Source organism: Magnolia sinica, chromosome 19, assembly GCF_029962835.1.
Source record: "Magnolia sinica isolate HGM2019 chromosome 19, MsV1, whole genome shotgun sequence".
Lineage (NCBI taxonomy): Eukaryota > Viridiplantae > Streptophyta > Magnoliopsida > Magnoliales > Magnoliaceae > Magnolia > Magnolia sinica.
In genome coordinates this window covers 5,694,334-5,721,259 of record NC_080591.1, presented here as the reverse complement: position 1 = coordinate 5,721,259, position 26,926 = coordinate 5,694,334, and the positions used below count along the sequence as shown (strand labels likewise).

The 26,926-nt window shown below is 41.3% G+C and overlaps 1 protein-coding gene across 2 annotated transcripts; it reads left to right on the top strand.

Annotated features, from left to right (window-relative positions):
- The first annotated feature begins 10,870 nt into the window (after positions 1-10,870).
- Positions 10,871-26,471, top strand: LOC131235206 (nuclear matrix constituent protein 1-like). 2 transcript variants are annotated; one of them, XM_058232350.1, is made up of 8 exons: positions 10,871-11,590; positions 21,420-21,629; positions 21,783-22,036; positions 22,175-22,445; positions 22,527-22,610; positions 22,965-25,051; positions 25,147-25,405; positions 25,930-26,471. In XM_058232350.1, the coding sequence occupies exons 1-8, from the start codon at positions 11,279-11,281 to the stop codon at positions 26,155-26,157; spliced, it is 3,705 nt and encodes a 1,234-aa protein (XP_058088333.1). In that variant the 5' UTR covers positions 10,871-11,278; the 3' UTR covers positions 26,158-26,471. The 2 variants fall into 2 exon arrangements, with proteins under 2 accessions (XP_058088333.1, XP_058088332.1); XM_058232349.1 differs by having other exon boundaries at positions 25,906-26,471.
- Positions 26,472-26,926: the final 455 nt, after the last annotated feature.

Here is a 26,926-nt window from a genome sequence, read left to right as displayed (position 1 = left end):
AGTTTCATTGCATGAGTTACTTTTACAATAATACTAAGTTAAAAAAGTACTCATTTAACTTACATAGAAGCCTATGGTCTATCAGTGAAGTTTGGTTCTATGGATCTCTCCTGAAAATAGTTGCTTTCTCTTGGTTTTCTGGTGGGGGCTGAGTCCTCATAGTCAAGAACTTGTGGAAGAGGGGCTTCATTCTTCACCACGCATCCATTTTGTCTTCAAAGTGCCGAAACAATTGATCACATGTTCATGAATTGGCCATTTTCACAAGCTGTTTGGAGCATACAAATATTCAGTTAAATGAAAGATGATCGAGAAGAAAGAAATAGAGGTTATTCTTCTTAACTGCTCTTTGGGCTAACCTGAGAGAAAAGAACAACTAATGATTCTGCAATAAAAACATACCAATGGTTGAAGTGTTTAATATGGTTCTTCTTACTTTCAGGGATTTGGGACCCTTGGCTTTTCTCTCTTCCTGGTTTCTTTTGGTTTAACCCTAGTTTTGTAGTTGGTTGTATTGTTGTATATGTTATTTTGTTTTTCCTTTTCTCTAATTTTCTCATGTGGTTTCTTTTGATTTAGTTCCAGTTTTGTAACTGGCTGTGTTGTATGATGGGGATTTTCTCCTCATTGCTAGGTTCGATGAAAGCGAACCAGTTTCGATATCATCGATAATTGCTGAATTTTTTACTGCTGGTCGCTAGATAGTTTTTTGGCCTTGTCGATATCATCGATGGACTTTAGATGATATCGAAGGTTGTCATCGAAATACATTCGATGACATCGATAATTGTTGGATTTTTCACCCCTGGTCACTGGACAGTTTTTGGTCCTGTTCCGATATCATCGAAGGACCGTCGATAATATCAAAGGCTGTCATCGAAAGACCATCGATATCATCGAAGAGTTACGTAGATGCGATTGCGGAAACGCAGATTCTATAGATTTTGTTTCATAATTGGATTCTACCTATTTTCTATTCTTATATAAAGGGGTGTATGCGGGATTGGGGTGTAATTCTAGGGTATTTAAGGGTTTTTTAAAGCTTTGCAAGGGTTTTGTTAAAGGGCTTAGGGTTATCAACGGTGTGAGAGAGATAGAGAAAGAGAGAGAGGAAGCTTGTGGAAGGGATGTTATGTTCGTAGAGGTGATCTACCATATCTCAGCGCTTCTACGTCCTCGTAATCGGTGAGATCTCTCTGTTTTCTTTGTTTATCTTATTGTTTATCCACTCCTGCGTGAGTGAAGAAAGTTGATCCAAGCGGTGTGTGCTTGTGATCGGTTGTAACGTTATGCTTTATAGTGGATTGTTGATCTGGACGAGGTCCCATGGTTTTTACCTCTTTGAGGGTTTTCCATGTAAAAATCTCTGGAATGGTGTGGTTTATATTTTGATTTAGTTCATTGCATTATTATTCCATAATTTTGGTTTGTTTCAGGAGGCTAAATCCTAAGGTTTTGTGCAAGGCCTCCAACAAAAGTGGTATTAGAGCTAAGTTCATTGAACGGGAATGATCGGTTTTGAATTACGGAACGTGGCTTATCAAGGATGATCAGCCTCAATGGTTCTAACTGAACCATATGGAAGGCTAAGATGGAGGACTTGCTTTATTGCAAGGACCTATATTCTCTAATTTTAGGCATATCAGAAAAATCCAAGGATATGTCTAATGATGATTGGAAGAAGATGGACCGAAAGGCGGTAGGGTTTATTAGACAATGGCTGGATGATTCTGTGTTCCACCATGTGTCTATGGAGACCTCGGCCGCTAGCGTATAGCTGAAATTGGAAGGGTTGTATGAGAGGAAGATAGTCGGTAATAAAATCTTTCTGATAAGACAACTTGTGAATCTCAAGTTTAAAGATGGTGGTTCTCTGGTCGAGCACATGAATGAGGTTAGCAATATAGTGAATCAACTCTCCTATATGAAGATGGTCCTGGATGATGAATTGCAGGCTTTCCTATTGCTTAGTTCATTGCTTGATAGTTGGGAGACATTGGTGGTGTCTCTAAGTAACTCCGCGCCAGACGGAAAGATATCCATGGAACAGGTAACCAGTTTGTCTCTTCAATGAGGAGACAAGGAGGAAGTCTCAGGGGTCTACTCAGCAAGAGGCCCTTGTGACACAGGAACGAGGGAGATGAATGAACATGAAGGGTGGGAAGACCCGAGATAAACCAAGAAGCAAGTCGAGCAAAAGAAAGGATGTTGATTGCTGGAATTGTGGCAAGAAGGGCCACTACAAACATGAATGTCATGGTAAGAAGAACGACAATAAAGGAAAAGGTAAAGAGAAAGAAGATGAATCAAATTCCACTGCGGTCGCTTCAGATGGTGACGTTATAGTTATTCTTTTAGCAGATCATGATATATGTCTCATGGCTACGAGTCAGGACACCGACTGGGTGATAGACTCGGGAGCCTCGTTTCATGCGACTCTACATAGAAACTTCTTCACAAGCTATAAGTCAGGTGACTTTGGGAGCGTGAAGATGGAAAATTCTGGCGTATCGAAGATCGTAAGAGTCGGTGATATTTATGTGAAGACTGATGTGGGCTGCACGTTGGTTTTCAGGAATGTGAGGCATATCCCACACCTTCGCCTTAACTTGATGTCGACAGGAAGGCTGGATGATGATGGTATGAAAGCCGGTTTGCTGGTGGGTGCTGGAAGCTCATCAAAGGTTCGTTGATCGCAGCCAGAGGAAAAAAGTGTTGCACCCTTTACAATGCAAATGTCAGTGTGTGCAAGGGTGAGTTGAACGCAGCGGAAGATTCAGCTATTGACATATGACTCAGGCATCTAGGCTGCATGAGTAAAAAAGGACTCCAGGTACTAGCAAAGAAACGACTCATTCAAGACGTGACAGGTACACCTCTTAAAACCTGTATTGATTGTTTTTCAGGGAAACAGCATAAAGTTTCATTTATTAAATTTGCTTCTCATGTTAATAAAGTGCATGCATTAGATTTGGTTTATTCTGATGTTTGTGGTCATATGAAAACAAAAACCTTGGGTGGAGCATTGTATTTTGTTACTTTTATAGATGATGCATGTAGGAGGGTTTGGGTTTATGCTTTGAAATTCAAGGACGAGGTCTTTGGTGTGTTTAAATTATTTCATGTTATGGTCGAGAGAGAGACAAGTATATTATTGAAGTGCGTCCGCACTGACAATGGTGGTGACTACATTGGCGACTTTCATGAGTACTGCAAGTCCCTGAGTATACGGCATGAATAGATGGTTCCCAAGACCCCCCGGCATAATGGTGTAGCTGAGAGAATGAATCGCATCATTGTTGAGAGAATCAGATGTATGTTATCCCATGCGAAGTTGTCCAAGATGTTCTGGGGAGAAGCAATGCACACGATGATGTATTTGATAAACAGGTCTCCATTATCCCCATTGAATGGAGAAGTACCTAAGATGTTTGGATGCAGGACATCCGTTCACGTACCAAAGGACGAGAGGTCCAAGCTCAATATTAAGATCAAGCAGTGTGTGTTCTTGGGGTACGGTGATGAAAATTTCGGTTACAGATTGTGGGATTCGACCGAGAAGAAACTCGTCAGGAGTAGAGATGTGGTTTTCTTTGAAGATCAGTATATAAAAGACATTAGTAAGTCAAAAAAGCATTAACCTAGTTCAGATGAGATAGAGGACATGGATCTGATTATTCTTCCCGTGATGCCTGATGACGGGGGAGTACAGCAAGGTGCAAAGGACGATAGAGTTCCTTGAAAAGATGGATCAGGGGAGCAGCCCCCACTTGATCCACTTGTTGAGCCACAGGTGAGGAGGTCATCTAAGGACAGACGACCGTCTAAGAGGTACTTGCCGCATGAGTACATTATGCTCATTGATGGGGGAGGGCCAGAATATTATTCTGAAGCCCTAGCCGACGAGAATAAGGGAAAGTGGTTGAAAGCTATGCAATAAAAGATGGAATCCTTGCATAAGAACCACACCTATGATATGGTGAAATTGCCTAAGGGCAAGAAAGTTTTGAGCAACAAGTGGGTGTTCAGAAAGAAGATTGAGCAAAAGGATTCACAGACGAAGTTCAAGGCCAGACTTGTGGTGAAAGGTTTTGGTTAAAGGAAAGGTATAGACTTTGAAGAGATATTCTCACCAGTGGTGAAGATGATATCCATACGGGTATTACTTGGGTTGGCGACTAGCATGGATCTAGAGATAGAGCAATTAGATATTAAAATTACCTTTCTCCGTGGTGACCTGGAAGAAGAGATTTGCATGCACCAACCAGAGGGGTTCGAAGTCAAAGGTAAGGAGCATATGGTGTGTAGGCTGAGGAAAAGCTTGTATGGGTTGAAACAAGCTCCACGGTAAGGGTACAAGAAGTTCGACTCATTTATGTTGAAGCATGGGTATGACAGAACGGAGTCGGATTACTATGTGTTCACGCGCAAGTTCTCAGATGATGATTTCTTAGTTCTGCTATTATACGTTGATGACATACTCATCATAAGAAAAGACATCAAGAAGATCGACAGGCTGAAACAGAAGTTGGGCAAGTCGTTTGCGATGAAAGAATTGGGCCCGGCTAAATAAATCTCAGGAATGGAGATAACACGTGACAGAAGCAACAGGAAGCTTTGGCTGTCACAAGAGCAGTATATTGAGAAAGTCCTAAAGCGGTTCAATATGAATGCAGCGAAGCCGGTCAGTACTCCGCTGGATGGTCACTTTAGATTGAGCAATAGGCAGTGTCCCAAGATAAAGGAAGAGGTAGAAGAGATGCAGAAGATACCCTACACGTCAGTTGTAGGAAGTTTGATGTATGCCATGGTGTGTACACGCCCAGACATAGCATATGCGGTTAGTGTTGTCAGCCGGTATCTTGCCAATCCTGGCAAAAAGCATTGGGCAACGGTGAAGTGGATATTGCGGTATCTAAGAGGCTCATCCAGGTTAAGCCCATGCTATGGTGACGGGAAAACCCGTGTTAGAGGGCTACACAAATGCAGATATAGTAGGTGACATGGACTCCAGGAAGTCTACGTTGGGGTTCATGTTCACGTTTGTAGGGGGAGCAGTTTCTTGGCAGAGCAAGCTACAGAAGGTCGTAACATTGTCGACGACAGAGGCCGAGTACAGTGCAGTCACAGAAGCATATAAAGAGATGCTTTGGATGAAGATGTTCCTACAGGAACTTAGCCTAAAACAGGAGCAGCATGTGGTCTATTGCGATAGCCAAAGTGCTATACACTTGAGTAAAAATCCAAGTCAGCACTCCAAGTCGAAGAACATAGAGATTCGATATCACTGGATTAAGGATACTTTGGAACAGAAGGTGTTACAGCTTGAGAAGGTCCACACAGATGATAATGGGTCAGACACGATGACCAAGGCTTTGCTCAAGGGCAAGTTTGAGGTTTGTAGAAACTGTGCTGGCTTGAAGAAGATAGATTCCTCCTAAGTCGAAAAGGGAGAGATTTGATGGAAATTTTCTCCTCGTTGTTAGGTTCGATGAAATCGAACCAGTTTCAATATCATCGATAGTTGTTGGATTTTTTACCGCTAGTCGCTGGACAATTTTTTAGTCCTGTTGATATCATCGATGGACTTTAGATGATATTGAAGGCTGTTATCGAGATATATTCAATGACATCGATAATTGTTAGATTTTTCACCCCTAGTCGCTGGACAATTTTTTGTCCTGTTCCGATATCATCGAAGGACCGTCGATGATATCGAAGGATGTCATCGAAAGACCGTCGATATTATCGAAGAGTTACGCAGATGCGATTGCGGAAACGCAGATTCTGCGGATTTTATTTCCTATTTGGATTCTACCTCTTTCTATTCTTATATAAAGAGGTGTATGCGGGATTGGGGGTGTAATTCCAGGGTATTCTAGGGTTTCCTAAAGCTTTGCAAGGGTTTTGCTAAGGGGCTTAGGGTTATCAAAGGTGTGAGAGAGAGAGAGAAAGAGAGAGAGGAAGTTTGTGGAAGGGAGACTATGTTCGTAGAGGTGATCTACCATATCTCAGCGCTTCCACGTCATTATAATCAGTGAGATCTCTCCGTCTTTTTTGTTTCTCTTATTATTTATTCACTCTTGCGTGAGTGAAGAAGGTTTGATCCAAGCGGTGTGTGCTTGTGATCGGTTGTAACGTTCTGCTTTATAGTGGATTGTTGATCTGGACGAGGTCCCGTGGTTTTTACCTCTTTAAGGATTTTCCAAGTAAAAATTCCTGGTGTGGTGTGGTTTATGTTTTGATTTAGTTCATTGCATTATTATTCCATAATTCTGGTTTGTTTCGGGAGGCTAGATCCTAAGGTTTTGTGCAAAGCCCCCAACATTGTATATATTCTTTATCCTTTTTTTTTTTTTTGGCTTTTGCTTTTGGCTCAATAGAATTATTATCTTTCTAAAACAAGAGTTATTTGGAAACGGTCGCCAAGTCCTGAATTTAATAACTGATATTAAGATGTAAGAGAATCCAATAGATAGAAAAGAGTGAATGAGAAAACTTGTATTTCACTAACGTGAAGCAATTACAGCTCCAACAATGCATAATGCACCACAATAAGTCGCGGTTTGGATACCACCAAATAAGTTACTTTTTGTACTTACAACAGTAGATAAGTAATTTATTTGAGATAAATAAATTTAGTTTAAGTAGATGTGTACATGAGTTGAGATTGGCACAACTCATCTCAGCTCAACCATTAGTTGACCCTAACTTGAACTTGGCTCGGTCCTTGAATCTGACTAGCCAGCTCGGCTCGGTTTGGTTAGGAGCTTAGGCCAATTCGAGCCAGGTTCGAGTCGTGATCGAGCCTGTGCAACATTTTCACAAACACGTGGAGTGCACTTTCAATTTCTTACTATATATAAAACAACGACAACTATTTAGAGGTATTTCATCAAACACCCTGTAGGCAACATCGAAATCAAGAAAAAAATAATATTTATTTTATATACATACATTCCTTGCCACCAACCGATACTTCGTTGAGTCATTTCATCAAACACTTGGAGAGCAACATCAATATCAAAGTAATCGAGTCACCGAGCTGGTTTGATCCAATTTCAATTTGAGTTGGGGTTCGATCCAAGTCGAGTCAAGCTCGGGCAAGCTCGAACTTGATTCAAATTTTTTTTGAGCTCAAAAAATCAGCTCAACTCAGCTCCAACTAAGTTTTGAACAGAGTCAGTCGAATCGCACTTTTTCGAGTTGAGTTGAGTGAGCTAACCGAGCTAACTCGGTTCTTGTACAGCCTAAGTTTAAGATAATTTATAACTTTTCTACTTAAAAGTTACTTAATCAGTTTAGCTTTATTAGTAGAAACTAAAATAAGTTATTTAAGGCATAAGTAACTTAAGATCCAAACGCTCCCTTTGGCATGTTATATGTAGCTCATGGACTATACACGTGTCCCAGAGACCAATGGTTCTAATCACACGGATGATTGCTACGCATGCGAGAGATCTGAGTAGTTTGGTGGGCTTCATCATACACATGCCTTGGTCCAAAAACCATGCTGACCCGGCCATCAGGCGTGGTCTTGATCCATCGTACCCGTACAGCCCACCTGATGATGTCACCAGCTAGTTTCTCGGGAAAAGGCACAACGGTCCCGATCTCTTACACTTGTGCTAAGTTGGCACGTGTGGCGAGTTGCTATCGCGAGTAGCTCTTTCAAAGTAAATTGAACCAGAGAGACGTCCACATCCATTTTCAAGCCGGGAGTTACTAATACTCCGAAAGATTACCACGCTTGATACGCAGGCAGTCAGAAACTGTACACTTGGCACACATTAACTGGAATGAACCATACTAAATCGTGGATCCCGCTGTTTCTAAATCCTAATCCCAAAATCAGTTTTATCGAGCAATCTTAACCTCTGATTCATGGACACTTGTTTGTTGAAATTGAACTATGGATATTTTTCATTTTAACCGTCCAATAATATCTACTGATCCACAAGTCAGTCATTCACATAGGATTAGATTTTTGGTTCATGATACATCTAAAACAGTGAAGTCACAATTTGCACGTTTTAATCTGAATCAATTGTTTTCCACGTATGCAATATTTAAGTAAATTCAAAGTGCCCGCGTATCGTCCGTCACGCGGTGGCAGAGTACCAAAGTTTTTATACTTCACGGAACACACTCGAAGGAAGATATTCTTGCGTTCGTTTTACCTCTGTCGCGACTGAGCATACAACATTTATCGCCGTCCAGTGGGCCTATATGCTTACTGGTACAATGATCTCAACCGTTCATTTCTTGTAATATATAATATAAATGATATCCTAAGAAATTTAATATGAAAATATGACTATAAAAATCATTATCTAAAGATGAACTTAAAATAATGAAAAGAAAATTCAATGGATAATATTCAACAATAAAAATTAAAGGATTGGATCATCATTAAAGGATAACTACTGGGTAGTAGCTTATTGACAGCAGTGGCGATGATATGAACAGTTCTCGTCATTGGCGTATCTGATAATGTGAGTCTCGGCAGCTAGCAATATACGATCGATAGTGAGTCGCGACAGATATTCAATATTCTTATCCCGAAGCTCCTTCAACCACCTATATAAATTCACTCGCGGGCGTGAGATGAAATTGATCTTCGCATCGTACTTGATAACATGCATGAAGGTCCTTTCCGTTAATCAGTAGGAAATAGGGATGATACGAAATATAGATGTTCACATCTTAATGACAAATATGGACCGTTGATCAATTTCCTGGTCACCCATCTTTTTCATAAGAATAAAACGCGTGTAATTAGTAGAATAAGATGACCAAAACAATTTTTTCCTACTCAATGAATGATCCAGATCTTTAACACGTGTGCAATGTTCTCAGAAGCGTATGGAAGCATTTTTCATAAATCCTAAGCGCGCGAGTACACTTAGTGGTCCACGGACGCATCATTCCGGAAGTGGCTGCCCGCATTTCATTTCGGCATTATTTCAGTACAAATCCAGGTCATCTCACCAAACTCGCCCATGAGGATAGAGGAATTTACCAAAACACCCCCGAAACGAACCGAATATCCTCGTGATGCTAATGGATAAAAGGGCATTTCCGTAAAAGAAAATTTTCACAGGTGCACGTTTGCCAGACCCGCTCGACATTCCATGTCGATCCTACGGACAAGTACCCCTGAAATGACCAAAAACACCCTTTCTAAGTAGATTTGTAAGTTTGTGCAAGTGGACCCACGGACCATTGATCCAGACCGTTCATATGATTGGTCCCCACTATGGATGGTCCTTGCAAAGAATTCCAGAGGATGGGCAAATTAGAACCCTTCATTTGCGGGCCTCATTCAATCAGATAAAGATCAAATATTCAATGTCCCAGGATGGTTCAAACGAGGCCCACTTCTGAGTGATCTGTTGGGAGTATGGACTCACTCTCCATGCCCACGCACCAGAAATCACAACCATTGCAATATCTTCCTAACCATATAGGTCGATTTGGAACCGTTGCCTTATCTTCTTTCTGAGTCGTTTATCTGTTGGCCACTCATGGGGAAGTTAGTGATTTTTTCCACCAGGAGATATCTCTTGTGCATGGTCAATTCAACGTCTGGAATCATATCAACGGTTCAGATGAGTGAATAATTAGGCCCACTCCATTGGCCCCTGCATTGTATAACGAAAGGGATGCTTGCATGCAACCGGTTGGACTGTTAATTGGTCGTCCAGCCAACGGATATTTTCATCCTGTCATGTTCAACATCCAATCCATCCAGAAAGGCTGGCCCCACCATGAGGATCACCTTATTACAAAATAAGCCTAATCAACCCATTAGTTGGGCCACAGTAGCTTTTCTTTGTTATATCAACGCCTATCCATTATTTTAAATGGGGTGGCTCGCCTAATTGGTGGAATGGGCTAATATTTGTACTAATCAATTACTGTGTGCTGGAACCAACATATTGCATGGGTTGGATTTCACAAACACATGAAATGTTTGGACGTACAGGCTGGTTGGACGGTAACTTTTCATACAACTGGTTGTATGCGAGCATTTCTCTTGGCTAATATCTCTCCAATCTGCACCATGCATGTACTCCATGCAACGCAATCGAAACCACTCATTTGGTGAGTACCGTTCTGAATGGGCCATATCCGAAATTTTTACCCACTGGACGATCAGACTCATCCACTCAGCTGACTTTTCCACCAGTCAAGTGTATTTTAACCGTCCACATGCCATTTGTGATGGACGGTCCACATCTCAGGACACCCATGGAGTAACGCTGATTGCCTGTGCCCCTCGGCCACATGAAGTTCCTGTCGTTGGAAGATAAGTGAGGCCCACAGAGATTCCCCTGTGATATCCACTCCGTCCATTAGTTTCTAAACCTCACATTACGACAAAAACTACAAAATAAAGCAGATCCAAAACTCATCTGGGCCACACGACAAGAAACAGCATGGATTGAACGCCTACTAGTGGAAACTTCGCAGGAGCCACAAGTTTTAAATCAGTATGATATTTGCGCCTACAGTTTATCCCAGTGTTAATAAAATTACGAACGGTTTGGATGGCATATAAGCATCACGGTGGACTCCACAGAATTTTCAACGGTTGGCATTTCCATTCTCAATGTTTCCTTTCGTGTTGTCCACATGAGTTTTGGATCTGCTTAATTTTTTTAGTCATGTCATACTGTAAGTTTAAGAAACTAATGGACGGAGTGGATTTCTCACGGGAATCTCCGTGGGCCCTACATAGATTCCGACCACAGGAAATCCGCGGGCCCCATGGAGAGCGTGCCGCACTAAAACCCTCCTGGCCCCCACCAAAGGGCATTTTCGTCATGCGGAAAACTTAAAAGCGCCTAACGGGCATCGTCCGCACAAACTCGGGAAGGAAATAAAAAAGGATAACAAAAAGCAAAGGCTGCGGTCGGAAGAAAAAAAAGCAAAGGGATTTTCATTTTCATCTCCTCCGGATTTCAAAGCTTTTTCCTCGCCAGATCTAAATTTCCGCTTGTGTCCGCTTAGGTTTTCTCTCTCTCTCCCAACCCCGGAAATTAGACTTTCTAGGGCTTCGCAAATTTCCAAAATTCCATTTATATCCGGCCGAGATTAGGGTTTCTAGGGTTCCGAAGGTCCCCGGAACTCCATACACGTCCCGGCTAGGGTTCCCGAGAAGGCGGCGCATTTTAGCAAGGCGACGCATTTTAGCGGCTAGGGTTTCGTCTCTGCCGCTTATGAGGGAGGAGGCTGATATCTGGGGTTTGGGATTCTTGCGGAAGGGTCTGTGATGTTTACGCCGCAGCGGAAGGGGTGGTCAGGCTGGTCGATTTCGCCACGGGCGGACGGGCAGAGGAATGGGCTGGTCTTGTCGAACCCCAAGAGTGCTGGTGGGAAAGGAAAGGGCGTCGAAGGGTCGGTTCCGCTGCTGCCCCCGCCGTTGGATTCTCTAGATGAGAACGGTGGGGATGCTGCGATTGACGGCGGTGGCGATATGGAGGTCTGGCAGCGGTTCCGGGAAGCAGGATTGCTGGATGAGGTGTCATTGGAGAAGAAAGACAGGGAGGCGCTGTTTGAGAGGCTATCGAGGCTCGAACAGGAGGTTAGAAACAAAGCTGGCATCTTTTATTTTATTTTTTCTTGAAATCGTTTCTGTTTGTAATTTATTGGTTCTTGAATATTGGTATTTCTTTGAAGAATTTCTTGGGTTCTTGCTAATCGATTGGGCATAGTTTGTGTAGATTTATGGCACTGTTTCATCGCAACATGTTTTTGTGCAATTTCCATAGAAAACGGTTTTCTCGTTTTTTTCATTTTATTAACAATTGGTAGTTGCAATCTTGTTCTAACACTTATTTGTTTTTAAATTCTATATGTAATTGGTTTCTTGTATTTTCATTCTCTTAATTTTTTTTTTTTTTGATGGGGGGTTGTTCATATGGATTTTTGTTGAGGTTTGTGCTTATGTAGACTGTTATTATAGTTGTAATTAAACTATTTGAATATGGAGAGGATAACATACCCAGTATGTAAGACAAGGATAGAATTAGAAATGAATGAATTCGAGGGAATTTAGGAGTAGCACCAATAGGTAGCAGGATGAGGGAAAGTAGACTTAGATGGTTTGATCATATGCTACGGAGACCAATCACTGTGCCGGTTAGGAGTGAATTGGTACAAGTTGAAGGCTTCAAAAGGGCAAGGCGAAGGCCCAAAAGGACATGGGTGGAGGAAGTAAGAAAAGACATGATGATCTATGGTCTAACTGAAGTTATGGCCCTTGATAGAGTGTTATGGCCCTTGATAGAGTGGAATGGCGGAAAAAAAGATTCATGTAGCCAACCCCAGTTAGTTGGGGTAAGGCGATGATGATTATGACGATGATAGCATACCCAATCAAAAAAGTAAAAGACAAAAAACCTCAAAGAGTTCTTGATCCATCATTGAATGCAACACCTAGCTGTGAGTTCTTTTAGCACGCCCTGCAGCTTACGAGTGATTTTTCTTCATTTGGTAAGTGGTAACAAACAGGGTAGGGTAGGCACAATAGCTTGTGAATTAAGTGAATTTTCTATAAACTAGAATTCACTACTTTTTATACATAGGCGTAGGGAAGGACGGAGTAGAAGCATTGCTTTGCAGTTTCTAGTTGCAAATTGCGAGGTACAAACATCATATGAGAATTATGAGATGCCAATATATGACATGACATGAAGATCTAGATCTGTTGTAGGTTTAGGTGTCTTTATGGATAGCTTTGGAGCCATCGAAGTTGCTTAAGCTATTCTAAATGATTTGTTTGAGGTGGCCTCCCTAAGTCTTGGCATGTTAGGATTAGGGAGCCTGGGTGTGATTCTGAGCAGTGAGTTACAGAATGGAAATGGTTGCTTGTGCCTTGAAATATCCTTCTATTTCTTTAACTCCAAATCCCACTCATGTTTGCACACAACAACATGGTCTGGAGCACTTCTCTTGGTTTAGTGGGGCTGTGGTATAATCTTTGATAAGGTCCTCTACCGTATATGTTTGAGCCCACAATATGTCAAACATGAGGAGGAAGAATGGCCAAATCTCCCAAGCAAACTCACATTGAATAAAGAGATGTTCTCCCAAAGCAATCTCACATTGAAAGAAGAGATGGTCCACCATTTCATTCCAATACGAAGCATCTGTTCTGGGAGGCCCATTCCTTCTTTGAGACTTCTTATCAAGATTCTTGGCTCCATCAAAATGCTTCAATGTGAGAGTGAGCATGTGAGCCCCATAGCACACAGGCCACATGGGTTCGTGTGGGACTAGCCAAACACAGAGCTGTAAAGAGTTCTTTGGAGGATAATTCCTTTCAAGGGAGGATTACAAATTTTATCATCATTCTTATAAGGTGGAGGGGAATGATGTCCAAGATCCTCAATAGCCCTTCAAACTTTCGAGTTCATAGTTCCATAAGTTCCTATAAAATGCAAGACTACCATACACATGGACTCCTAATGAAGCTTCCATAAGTTCCTCAAAACACAAGACCACTGTCCATAAAGACTCTAGATGACCCTACCTCTCAAGTCTGGTATTAGTGGTGAGCTTCGTATGTGATTGCTATCCTCCACTGCAACTTTTGGAGGCAAGCCCAACGAGAATATATTCTGGTCTTATCCTTTTTTTGGTTGATGGGAGCTCTAGAGGTAACCTTGGCTGGTTTGTTATTGTAGGGTTTCTTAGCATGTTTCAAAAGCCTGAGAGCTCAAGATGACCTGAGGAGGCCATTGGGTGAGAAGACTTGATGACTCTACCAAAAACTGAAAATAAGTTGATAATTAACAATTATTCTTAAATGTACTATAAAAAAAGATGTACTATAAAGTGCACAAATTAATGAAAGCATGCAAAAGTATAAAACCTAGGAAGACCTCGAATTGACTTCAGAAGACTTGAATTAACTTGGAAAAAGCTCAAAAACTTGATACAAGAATTCGTTGAGTCGACTCTAATTCAATTGAGTAGACTTCTAGAGTCTTTAAACTATGGTTCTAAGGGATCATAGTGGATATTGAGAGCTAGCAGGTTATCCTCAATCGGTCAATCGAAACATTGTCCAAAGAAAGAGTGTGGCTCATGTTGAAAGAGTTTCGTGTTGTTTAAGTGGCGAGCCCAGAACATTACTGCCAGCCTGTATTGTAACTACTGGAGGCCAGCCCAGTAAGACTGTATCGGGCGAACTCCTTTGGGTTCATGGAAATTGAATATCCATGTCAGCTCTAGATGTAACTAGGGTGGATATGGGATTGGATGGTTACTAGCATGGTTCAAAAGCCCAAAAACTCGATTTGAAAACCATTAGGTCAGGTAGATCCAATGAGTCTGGGAAAAAAATTGGAAAAAAACTTGTTTATTAAGAATGATTGGATACAAGTGTAATGTAAAATGCATAAATTAATAAAAACTTGAAAATGTAGAAACCTGGAAAATCCAATAAAAACTCAACTTTTAAAAGCTCGAAAGAACTCGGAAACTCAAAAAACTTGAAATGTATATTCATTGAGCTTGACTGGAAACTCTATTGAGTTGAGTTGACTCATGGAGATTCTAAACTATGTTTCTTAGAGATCATGTTGGAGATATATCGCTGGTATTCTTCTGTTTGATTGGCAAAGGGGTTGGGAGTTGAGACATAAATGCAATTTTGATGGGTCTAAAACTTTTCGAAGTGTCACATTTTGGGCCACTCATAGTTGAAGTCAATTCTAGCAATGCTATTGCTTTGGCATCAGGGCGAGGTTATACATTATTATTAAACAGAACACAGACTTTTGTTTTGTCCCTCGAGTTATCTTTCGTTTGTATTCCTAGAGTGGCTGATGAACAAGCTGATTTTAGCAAATTGAAGGAGTTGCAAACTTCCTATTGTGAGCTGCATTAATAGTTTTATACTTCCTCTTTGCCATTTAAATAACTTCATCATCATCGTGATAAATATGTAATTACTGAGAGGCAACCTAGGGAAGGGACAAAGGGGCATGCTACAAATTGGCGCAAGAAAAAAATTTAAAGCAAGTTTGCACATTGCTTGTTAGATCTATTGGGCGAGCACAACATTCAACATTGTGAACCCGATAAATTTGAGCACGATAATAAGTTTTAATCTAAGAACAAGTTGAATTGAAAGGGGCAGGATAATTCAAGGTGTTTTGAGACAAATGCTTTGTTCAAATAAGCAGGAAGATATTAAAAGTGGTTGGGGGTGGAAATAAGCCTGAAAGATGGAAAAAATCTATTGGGTTCTATGGATTGAACTTAAGTGGCTTTTCTCTTGGCAACTCAAGGCCTGCTGGTATGGGAGAGATTTATTAGAGATCATTTGGGTACCTGCATTGTCACCTTCTCTAGTCCGATTGGCATTCAGGTCTCGGAAAACTTTGTTGAGCCGGCTGCCATTCTTCAAGGCTTAAAGATTGCTATTGATCACATTTAAGTCCTATCATTACCGAAGGCTTGAAACTTGATCACATTTAGGTGGCTTATCTGTTGGCAACTCGGGGCCTGGCTTGCTAGTATGGGAGAGATTTATTAGAAATCATTTGGGGTACCTGCATTGTCACCTTCTCTAGTCTGATTGCCAATCAGGTCTAAGAAAACTTTGTTGAGCCGGTTGCTATGCTTCAAGGCGTAAAGATTGCTATTGATTGCATAAGTCCTATCATTATTGAAGTCGATTCAACTATTGCAATTATTTGGTCTATAACGGGATCCAGTCCACTGATAGCTGTGAACATGATCGAGGAATTCAAAGATTTATGTAATGACATCCCAGTTTCTTTTCTCATGGTCTTGGAGATACAAATTCTGATGCTTGATTCGCTGGCTAAAAATGGAGCCTTGGCTGCTGCTCAAGTGTTAGTGAATAATTCGTTCTGGTTGTTGGGTGTGGGAATTGTTGTTTCATTTGATGAAAAATTTGTGGGAAGGGATTTGTGTTGAGTCCAATGTGGACGAGGGGTGATTCATTTATGCTTTGTTGTCTTTTTTTTTTTTTAATAGAAGCTGCAAATGTGGGAAAAGAATACGAGCCCACACAATGCAAAGAAACTCCATAAAGAAGCAGCCGAGATGGTCTAAGGAAAGACATATACCACCTTGACACAAGCCCTTTAATGAGTCTAATGGCCTCCTCCACCCCCATGCTTTCATTTCGAAAGCATCTACCATGTATAGCCCTCCAAATGATCCAAAAAACCTTATAAGAGTCAGCCTCCACGTGGCTTTGCCCACTTTTCCCGCTCCTCCCCTATGCCAAGCCCACGAGAGATCTTTAATAGTTTCGGGTATGACCTGATCAACATGAAACAAGGATAAAAAGTGGGCCCAAACTTTTGAAACAAAAACACAATGGACAAACAGATGATTGCTCGATTCTGCACACTCCATGCACATTGATCATATATTGGGAAGAATAAGAGCTCTCCCTTGAAGATTATCCACAGTAAGGACCCTCTTATGCCCCACCAACCAACCAAACACAACCCTAGGGGGAGCTCCGTAAAACCAACTATGGAAAGGTTTAGGTGGAGAAGAAAATGATTTGCCCAAGCTTTTTAAAGGAGACTGAATGGAGAACTTTCCTGAAGAATGGCTTTTCCAAACCATCGACTTTGCACGAGAAGGACATGGAAGAACAATCTTGAGGTGATCCAAAAGCCTAACGACTCCCTAAATTCCTCATCAAGCAAATCTCTATGACAAGGGGGTCTCGAAATCACTGCTCACTGAGAAAAACATTTCGCCACTTAGATGAAATGATCAGGAGTGAGCCGAGTGACCCTGGTGAAAAGGTCTTGAAGAGCGCGGTCTCCGCACCAGACATCTGTAAAAAAACGAATACGATGTCCGTTGCTCAACGAGAAAACAACCATACCATGAATACGATGATCTAATGCCAACAATCGCTTTCCAAATGTGAGGAGCTCTATATAGAGAAGACATCTTCACATACCATCCGCCCTCCTGTAATCGTTTATCTTTAATAAAAAAATAAAAAAATAAAATTTGAACTCTATTTCCTATCGATAATGAAGATATGTGGGAGGAGCTTATTTTGGTTCAAAAGCTTAGTTGCACGATCCTTCTAACTAGGCGATGCTCCCACTTTGATTGGGAGGAGCCTTTTTTTTTTTTTTTTGCAAATTTAATGTCCTGAAACTGCATTTTGCACTACGAATAATTTTCCTAAAGTTTGTAACTTGGGTCCTATCCGCATTACACTACATAATCACGTCATCAATAAGCTAAAGATGGAAGACTTGGAAATCTACATTTTCCACCCTAAAACCATTAATCAAGGTTTTCTCCTTGCTTTTTTCAAGCAACCTATCCAAAGCTTTGGCAATAATGACAAAGATGCAAGGAGAGATCATATCACCTTATGATGCCTCCTTGAAACCTTTATCCGTTAACCAAGACAAAGGTGAGCCATTTGAACACATTTTCAATCATCTAGTTTCTCCAGTCGAGCCCCAAGCTTATTCCAATCAACATCATCCAATCTTTTCAATTATTCAGTTGAGCTCCTGGAACAACTTTTTGGAATCTTGTTAACCAGGCCAATCCAACTAAATCCATCATCCAATTTCTCTACATGACCTCCAAATCCATACTTATCATCATCCAAGTTACATGAGTGATGATGATAAAACCTATCTTATCATACGGCCAATCAAATGCTGGATTGTTTGGTTCATTCGATGTTGTTTGATATTTTCCTTGTCTATATGTTGCCCTCATGTCAATTCACAGTAAAATTAGATTTTTCTTTGAAGGTTTGTTGTATGATAATTGAGAATTATTTACTTTAGAGAGAGAGAGAGAGAGAGAGAGAGAGAGAGAGAGAGAGTTATTTTGCTAGTGATACGCAATAGAGTCTAATGTATCTTTTGGCAATGGTTCTCATGTGCGGAACTCATAGTTTGATGCCGATCTAAGGTGATTCCATCTCAAGGTATCGTCTAGTAAAGACAAACTTGTGATGGTATCATGCCCTTGCTTTCCAACCCTGATCTCTATTGATTTGGGGTTTTGATGCTACTTGTTGCTATACTTCCAAGTTCCAACTCACGACTTCAATGTGAAGTTCTGAAGAAGAATCTTGTGCATGTTCTTTTTGAGTTGATTAAGTATAGGGATGTTTTGATGCATAAAATTAGCACATTCATGGTTTGGGAATTTCATTAATTGGTATCTAAATAGAGGAGTTTGTGAGGCTTCAAGGGCACCTCCAGAGTTGCTTTCCATCTTTGGGGGAGCATGATTGGATGGGGTGGAATAAGGACAAATTGGGGTGCATCTTGGTCCGCTGTTTCTATAAGATGCTCCAGTCTTGTTCCGTGAGGGCGAGATGCGTTCAGCAGTCCTATGTTTGTTTCTATGGTGCCCCTCCAAAAGTAGTTGCATTTGGTTAGTTGGGAGAAAGAGGGTACTGACTATTGACAATCTTCAAAAAAGGTCAATGGTGATCCCTAAAGTTTGTGGCTGTGCTTGGCAAATTCGGTGTCAATCGACCATCTCATTATACACTACCCTTTTGCTTAGAAGGTGTGAGCTAGCTTTCTAGGTCTATTTAAAGTGCGGTGGGTGATGCTAGGAACAATTGGTGATCTCCTTTTGACATGGCATGGTGTAGGGTTGGGCTAAGAAGGAAGGTTTATTTAGAGATTGGCTTTGATGGTAGCCCTTTGGGCTCTTTGCGCGGAAAGGAATGGTCGATGCTTTTAGAATATGAGTGGCTCGGCATCGGAGGTGTTTAGTAGGGCAAAGCTTCATGTAATGGAATGGGCCTCTTGTATAAAGGCTCTTGAGGATTGTGATTTTCTCTTTTGTTTGGGTTGTGGCTTTTTGCGCTTTTTTCAGTGCTCTCTCTGATAAAATATCATTATCTTTCCAAAAAAGAAAAAAAAGGAAACATGATCTTACAGTTTTTTTCCTAGGTAGCCTTATCAATTTTGTATTTTGGGAGACAAGTTTACATTGGTCTCAAGTTCTTTAGAATCAGTTGAGATTGGATGATCCGAACCATTCCATCATTGGTCATCAAAATTGAAGATGGTTCAGATCAAATATAATATAGAAAAAGTCCAATCTTGCATATGTGCTCTCCATCATGCTTCACACTTTTGATTTCCATCCATAGCAGGAACCACTTTGATTCAATTATTCTTACCATCCAATCAGTGGATGGAAAATGGATGGTCCATATTGGTTATAAATTTATAATAGAGAGTCCGATTATTGACTGTGATCATCCATCATAACGAGCCTACATTTGATTGTATGATCTTAACCAATTGATTAATAGCTATAGGAATGCACGTTCCATTTAATTATACTGGAAAAGGTCCAGTCATTGATTTTAACTGTCCATGGCTTGGGCCCACCTTTGATTGCCCATACCTCTGAAAACTTACTATCATATGACGATCCCAACCATCTGATCAATGGGTAGGAAATGGATCGTGTCCATATTTATTATGCTAGATATTTATTATACTAGAAGTGGTTGTATCACTGATTTGGATAGTCCATAATGTGGTGCCCTCTGTCCATTGTCAATCCATCCTGAATAAGGTATTCCTAGCTGTTATCGTTACAACATGAGCTGTAATGGCTGTTACGACTTTTTTATTTTTATTTTCTGAAAAAAACCTATTTCAGCCCCATAATAGACCGTTATGGGTCATTTTTTCTGTAACGGCCTTTACGACCCCATAATGCGTAATGGTTACCACCATTACTGTTATGTAACGGCCTTTAGATAACCGTTTTGGAATAACTTGGTCCTAAAAGGTCACTTAGAAGGATGATCCTAACCATTCAATCAATATGGCTGGGAAATGGATGGTGCACATTTTCTTGCTAGGGAAAAAAGAAGGCTTTATTATTGCCTGTCATGTGGGGCCCACCATTGATTTTCCATCTATTTCAGAAACTACTTTGATCATATAATAGCTGCAATATGAGCAATATTTTGGAATCTCGATGATTTGCATTGGTTATTCTAGGAAAGGCCATTGATTTGGATATCTTAGAATGTAGTGTACACCTTTCATTCCCCCCCACACCCACACCCACACACACACACCATTTGTTTTTATCAGACGACCCAATCCATTTAATCAATGGCTAGGGATCCATAATTATTGTAATATGGGATTTTTTAAATAATTGATAGGGATCGTTCATCATGTTTGGTCTGCCTTTGATTACTCATCCATCTTAAAAGGACACTTGGATCATATGATGCTAACCATTCAATAAATTTCAAAGAAAATGGATGGTCCATATTGATTGTAATAGAGGAGTGCTGATCATTGATTTCGATATAGTATTGTTCGGGGCCACCATTGATTGCTCATCCCTCTCAAAAACCACGTAGATGGGATGATCATGACAATCTGACAAATGGGTAGGAAAATGGATGGTCCTTATTGATTATAATAAATGCCCATTTGTCGATCTGGACCATCCATGATGTGGACCCTCCTTTGATAACTCGTCCCTTCAAAAATCACTTTGTTAAGATGGTCCTAACCATCCGATCAATCGATGGAACATGTACAATCCATATTTAATGTACTAGAGAAGGTCTTGTCAACGATTTGGATCCTCAATCATGCGGAGCTGCTCAGCCGACCTTCCATTATTGATCCGTCCAAAAAGTTACTTTGATTGGGTGATTCTAGCCATTGAATCAACGGCTAGAAATTGGATGAATCATAGTTATTGTTCCAGAAAATGGTCTGATCATTGTCCATTATGTGGGACCCACCTATTGCCCATCCCTATTGAAATTACTTTCAGTGAATTATGGCTGATTTCGAAACGTGATGGTCCATATTGATTATACTAATTGTCATGATTTGGACCTTTCATCATGTGGGGTTCTCTTGCCTATCCCTCTCAAAATCACTTTGATTGGATGATTGTTCCCATCTCTGATCAATGGCTAGATAAATGGATTTTTTGCAGTAGGCAGGAACCTTTCCAAAACCCTTGATTTTTGTGAACTTTGTGTATTGTGGACCTGTAATTTTTTTTTTTTTCTTTTTTAGTTGCCAAGTTCATAAGTTATGATTTTTTTTATTTTTTTATTTTTGAAAGATAACTCATTTGTTAATTTGGCATTGGGCAAGTAGTAACTTTAGCCATTAAGGCTTATTGAACACATTAGTTTGTCGGTTCAGTCTTGTCATCAACATGGTTATACTGGGCTTTATTGCATACCCTGACCTGTCATATACTATATATGTCATACATAAATTTACATCTGTTTGGAGTGATCATGAACATGTGTGTACTTGACTTTTTCAATTGCCTTTTGCAGCCAAGGTTTGCTCTCGATCCAAGTGTTTGTTTTTTCCCACCTTATCTCACTTGCTTTTTATGGGCAGCTTCATGAATACCAATACAACATGGGCCTTCTGTTGATTGAGAAGAAGGAATGGACATCCAAGTACAACGACCTCAGGGAGATGGTGGCAGAGGCAGAGGAGACCCTCAAACGAGAGCAGTCCAAACATTTTATCGCCATATCTGAAGTAGAAAAGCGAGAGGAAAATCTGAAGGAGGCCTTGGGGGTGGAAAAGCAATGTGTTGTGGATGTAAGATATTTTGCATAGTTGGTGTTTCATTTATTCTTTGCAGGTTCCCTTAAGAGCATGATGGCTGTTATTTTATCTGAACTTGATTTTTTTTATGCATCTTGTTTCTGATGCTATGTAGTTCTCATTTCCTTATAATAATAATTGCTGCAGCTTGAAAAGGCTTTGCATGAGATGCGTGCACAATATGCAGAAATCAAGTTCAATTCGGATAAGAAATTGGTTGAAGCTCATGCCTTGGTTGCTAGTGTGGAAGAGAAATCGTTGGAGGTGGATTCAAGGCTGCATTCTGCTGATGCCAGACTGGCAGAAGCGAATCGAAAGAGTTCAGAGGTGGAAAGGAAGCTACAAGAGTTGGAGGCTCGTGAAAGTTTACTTTGTAGGGAGCGGCTCTCCTTAAAATCAGAGTATGTTTTAGGCTTGTTTCCAACGTCTCCAAATTCCATACCCCAAAGTATTTTCTTTCCATAATTTCCTTCAGGTGGCGCAGCTTTCCTTTTCCTTTCTTTACATTGCTGATTGAAATTGTAAATTACGTCATTCAGGAGAGAAGCACATGAGGATACCTTTTCCAAACAAAGGGAAGAACTTCGAGAGTGGGAAAGAAAACTTCAGGACGGTCAAGCGAGGCTTTACGAGAGCCAGAGACTTCTCAACCACAGAGAGGAGAAGGCAAATGAGAAGGATAAGGTCCTTAATCAGAAAGAGAAGGATCTTGAAGAGGCACAGAAGAAGATTGAGATGGCTAATACAGGTTTGAAAGAGAAGGAAACGGATATAAGAACGAGATCATCTGCCTTAACTCATAAAGAAGAGGTGGGTTTCTCTAATTCTAGACCTGTTAGATTTGTCACCCATTCATGATCTCATCCGACCATGTCTTTCTTTTGGGTGCAGGAAGCTGTTGCTCGGAAAAAGAAACTAGAAGTGAAAGAGCAGGAATTACTTGCATTCGAACAGAAGCTCCATGCAAGAGAAAGAGTGAGTGGCCCTATGCATGTGATTTGGATGATTCCTGTCTAATGTTTCCGTAGTTTCTTGTGTTGTATAATTGCTAGAATGCCCCCACGGTGGGAATGCTTGGGGTTTGTATGTCTCGAGTGCTTGGCTAAGAGATTTGGTGATTCAGACCGACTCAACTCATTCAGTACTGAATTGAGTCAGGACTTGCCAAGGCAGGGCTGAATCAGTCTGACTCGCTTAAGTGGGGGCCTTGCCAGCAAAATTCATTTTCAATGTGCTCCATTGTGAGTTAAACTTGCTATTTCCTTTGAAGTTCTTTTAAGTAGTCTGATCCTTTTTCTTTTTCTTCTTTTTTGCGTCGGTGTCTGGCAGATGGAGATTCAGCAGATCATTGATGAACACAATGCTGTTCTGGAGTCCGAAAAACGTGAGTTTGAGTTGGAAATGGACCAAAAGAGAAAATCAGTGGATGAAGAGCTGAAAAGCCAGCGGGATGCGGTGGAGCAGAAGCAAGATGAAGTCAATCGCATGGAGGGAAATGTTGTTAAAAGAGAGCAGAATTTAGAAAAGAAGTTAGAGAAATTAAAGGAGAAAGAGAAGGACTATGAATCTAAATCGAAAGCTTTGAAGGAGAGGGAAAAATCACTCAAAGCTGAAGAGAAGAACTTGGAGAAGGATAAGAAACAGTTAGAGGATGATAAACTAAAGGTGCTTAATCTTAGGGCTGAACTCGACAAGGATATGGCTACGGTGGAGGAAGAAAAACAGCGAATAATTGCCGAGCAGGAAAATCTCCAAGTAACTGAAGAAGAGAGGAATCAACTTCTCTCCCTACAGTCAAAGTTGAAAGAGGAAATTGATCATTACAACAGTGAGAGGGAATTGCTAGCAAAGGAAAGAGAGGAACTGAAGCAGGAAAGGGAGCATTTTGAGAGAGAATGGGAAGTGCTGGACACGAAAAGAGCCGAGACAACAAAAGAGCTAAATCAGATCAATTGTGAGAAGGAGAAGTTGGAAAAATGGAAGCATGAAGAAGAGGAAAGATTGAGAAGTGAGAAGATAGAGATGACACGTCAGATTCAGAGTGAGCTTGAAGCTCTCAGATTGGAGAGAGAAGCATTTGAGGGCACCATGCAGCATGAGCGAACAGAACAATTTGAAAAGGCCCGAGGAGAGCACGACGATATGCTTCGTGATTTTGAGATCCAGAAACAAGAACTGGAGTCTGTTATGCTGAATAGGCAGGATGAGATGGAGAAACGTCTACGGGAGAAAGAGAGGGTGTTTGAGGAGGAGAGAGAAAGAGAACATACTCGGATTATTTCCTTAAGGGAACAAGCTCAAAGGGAAATGGAGGAAATGCAGCTGGAGCGGCAAAGGATTGAAAGAGAAAAGCAGACAATTACCAATAGCCGAAAGCAGCTTGATCAAGACCAGCTTGAGATACGGAATGACATTGATGAGCTCCGTGCTCTAAGTGGGAACCTTAATGGTCAACGCGAAGAGCTTATCAAGGAAAGACGGCGGTTCCTTGCTCTTGTTGAGCAGCGCAAGAATTGTCCAAGTTGTGGAGAATTGGTTCTCCCTGAGGTCCAATCTTTGCCTGAACTCGAGGACATTGGCCCTGCTATTCTGCCGAGGCTGGCTGAAGACTATCTGAAGAAGAGTACTGAAAAGCCAAACCCTGACATATCACCTGGGGGAACGGATTTGAATTCTGCTGCTCCTGGCGTTCGCATGTCTTGGCTTCGGAAATGCACGACAAAGATATTTAATTTCTCCCCTGGAAAGAAATCTGAGGATGCTTCCCAAGCTCAGGCTGGTGGGTCATCTCCACTTGCTGTGGAAGTCAACAAAAAAGAGGCATTCTCGGAGAGACTGGATGAGGCTGCAGATGAGCCGGAACCATCCTTTGGGGCAGCGAACGATTCTGTCGATATCAGCATTAGAGAGGAGGGGGAACCTGCTCTGTCCATCAATGAACAGAGCAATGTTGCTAAGGCACAAGGAGTTTCGGAGATGTCTGCCTCACCCGAAAACCCTGACTCCCAGCCTGAGGCACCAAAATATAGCAGGCGCAAGCCTGGCAAGAAAGGTGGTAAGCTCAGAACCACACGTTCTGTGAAGCGAGTGGTCGAAGAAGCCAAGGCTTTCCTTGGAGAGGCCACAGAACCGAACAAGGATGAACAGCCAAATGGCAAACCCGATGATCTTGTTCAGATCAATGAGGATAGTCAGGGAGATTCTCTTCATGCTGCAGATGGAAGAAGCAGATACGGTGGACGTAAGCGGCAATATGCTCACACTTCTAGAACCACAGCAAGTGAGCAGGATGCTGATGATAGTGAAGCCCGTTCGGATAGTGTCACAACAGGCGGGCGCCGAAAGAGGCGGCAAACTGTTGCCGCAGGAGCACAAACTCCAGGGGCAAAACGGTACAACTTCAGAAGATCAACAGTGTAAGTAATAATTTTTGTATTCTTGTCAGCATATTTGCATTTCTAAGCATGCAATTGGCAATTCATATCTCATATTTCATCTGAATGTCGATCAGTGCTGCTGCAGCCCAAGCCTCGCCTGGTCGGACTGCAGAAATTGAGAAAGAGGATCACCTGTTATCATCGGCAGTTCCTGAAAATGGGGATTCTAAAGGTGGCGGGAATTCGGAGGAAGTTGCTCCAAACAATCAACCCGCCATGGTGCCTTCTGCTGGAGTTGCTAGTGAGACCGAAAATAGCATGTACATGCTGCAGAAAACGACAATGAAGAGCATTGTGGAAGTTCAGGAGTTCTCCTCGCGGGAGCGTATCAGAGTAAAATCCTTCTCCCTTTCCTTCTGGATGTTCTGATGATAATTTCCACAGTCAATATCCTGCATTTGCATTGACAGTGATGTTAATGGCATCCTTGGGTTTTACGATTGTGCAAGTGGGGCTTATGGTCTAGTTCCATTTTTTTCCCAATAACCGGACTCAGTGGGTGGACAGTTCATCCCAAATTTCTTGATGGGCTGATCCTAACCGTTAATTGGTGATTCAGGATTCCTACGAACCATATCCAAATTTCCATTGTGTTATGTGAACACCAGCCGAGATTACTAGTGCTAGGTAGTGTTTGGATTCAGAAGCAAATTCCTAGATTGCAATTCTTTCTGAAGTTAATTGCAATTTGGAGTGAAAATCATTGTATGAGTGCTATGAACACCACAATTTGATTATTTCTACTTTCTCTTATGCAAATAATCGCAATTTAGTCCAATTGTACATCCAAACGCGCCCCTAATATATTAACTTAAGCCATCATCTGACGCCAGGGAGGTGGGTTGTGTCTGTCACAGCTTGATAGGGGGGAGCTCGGCATGGAAACCAACAGCACCGGGGATGTAATGTTGGATCGAGAGGATGTGGAAGCTGAGAGGATGGACGAGGCAGGATCTGATGAAAGCGACGGGTACCGCACTGAAAGTGGTGCTGAAGATGGGGATGAAGAAGAGGACCCCGACAATGACAACGAGGAACACGCTGCTTCGATAGGGAAGAAGCTGTGGAAATTCTTCACAACGTGAAATTTTAGATGGGGACCATGCCCTTTAATTGATGGGTGGGAGTCTCTCAACTGCATGTGTTTCTTCTTCTTCTTTCTCTCTGTTTTTTTAGGTGGCTTCTGTCTGTTAGGGAGGCATCTGATGATGTTTTCCATTGTAATTTCTAATTTGGAAGGGAGTGTCTTGGATGGAAAACTTGTGTTTTTTTTTATTTTTAAGGGGATATAGAAGGGGGGATGGTTGCTGTAATTTTCGATCTTTTGGATTTGTTGTTTTATCGTTTTGTACTCTTTACTTCCTCGGCTTGGTTTCTCGTAGTAAATGGATGGTTCCCACTGTTTTCTTTTATTCATCTATTTCTTTTTCTGTTTAAATTGATTTGGATGATTTTTTTTTTTTTTTTTCCTCATGTCTGCCCACGTGTGGCCCACTTGATATACGGTAGCGTGATTTTCGCTGTGATGTATGGAAACTGTGGGAAGCAGTTGATTAATGGAAATTGTTGTAAATGAGTTTCAAAGAATGGTCCATCCATGTGTGGTGATGAGATGAATGGAAGTTGTACCATAGCTGTAAACTGAGTGAGTAAAAACCAACTCAACAAGATTTCATGAGCCACAATGAAAAAGAGGAGCCATGCAGCAAGGATTGTGGTGTTGGCTGGCTGGTCAACTCGGAAGACTCAGCATGACTGGGCAGCATTCAAAAATTGATTCACGCTCTGAATGACTGGCTTTTTAATTGAAAAATCCCATGTCCAATTATTTCTAATAATTGATTGGTTTTTCCT

What these genes read in the sequence shown, in the direction of transcription:
- LOC131235206 (XM_058232349.1), top strand. Translation starts at nt 11,279, where the DNA reads ATGTTTACGCCGCAGCGGAAGGGGTGGTCAGGCTGGTCGATTTCGCCA. An exon ending in CGGCTCTCCTTAAAATCAGA is followed by an intron (nt 22,037 to 22,174) that starts GTATGTTTTAGG and finishes TACGTCATTCAG; the next exon opens with GAGAGAAGCACATGAGGATA. An exon ending in CCTTAACTCATAAAGAAGAG is followed by an intron (nt 22,446 to 22,526) that starts GTGGGTTTCTCT and finishes TTTTGGGTGCAG; the next exon opens with GAAGCTGTTGCTCGGAAAAA.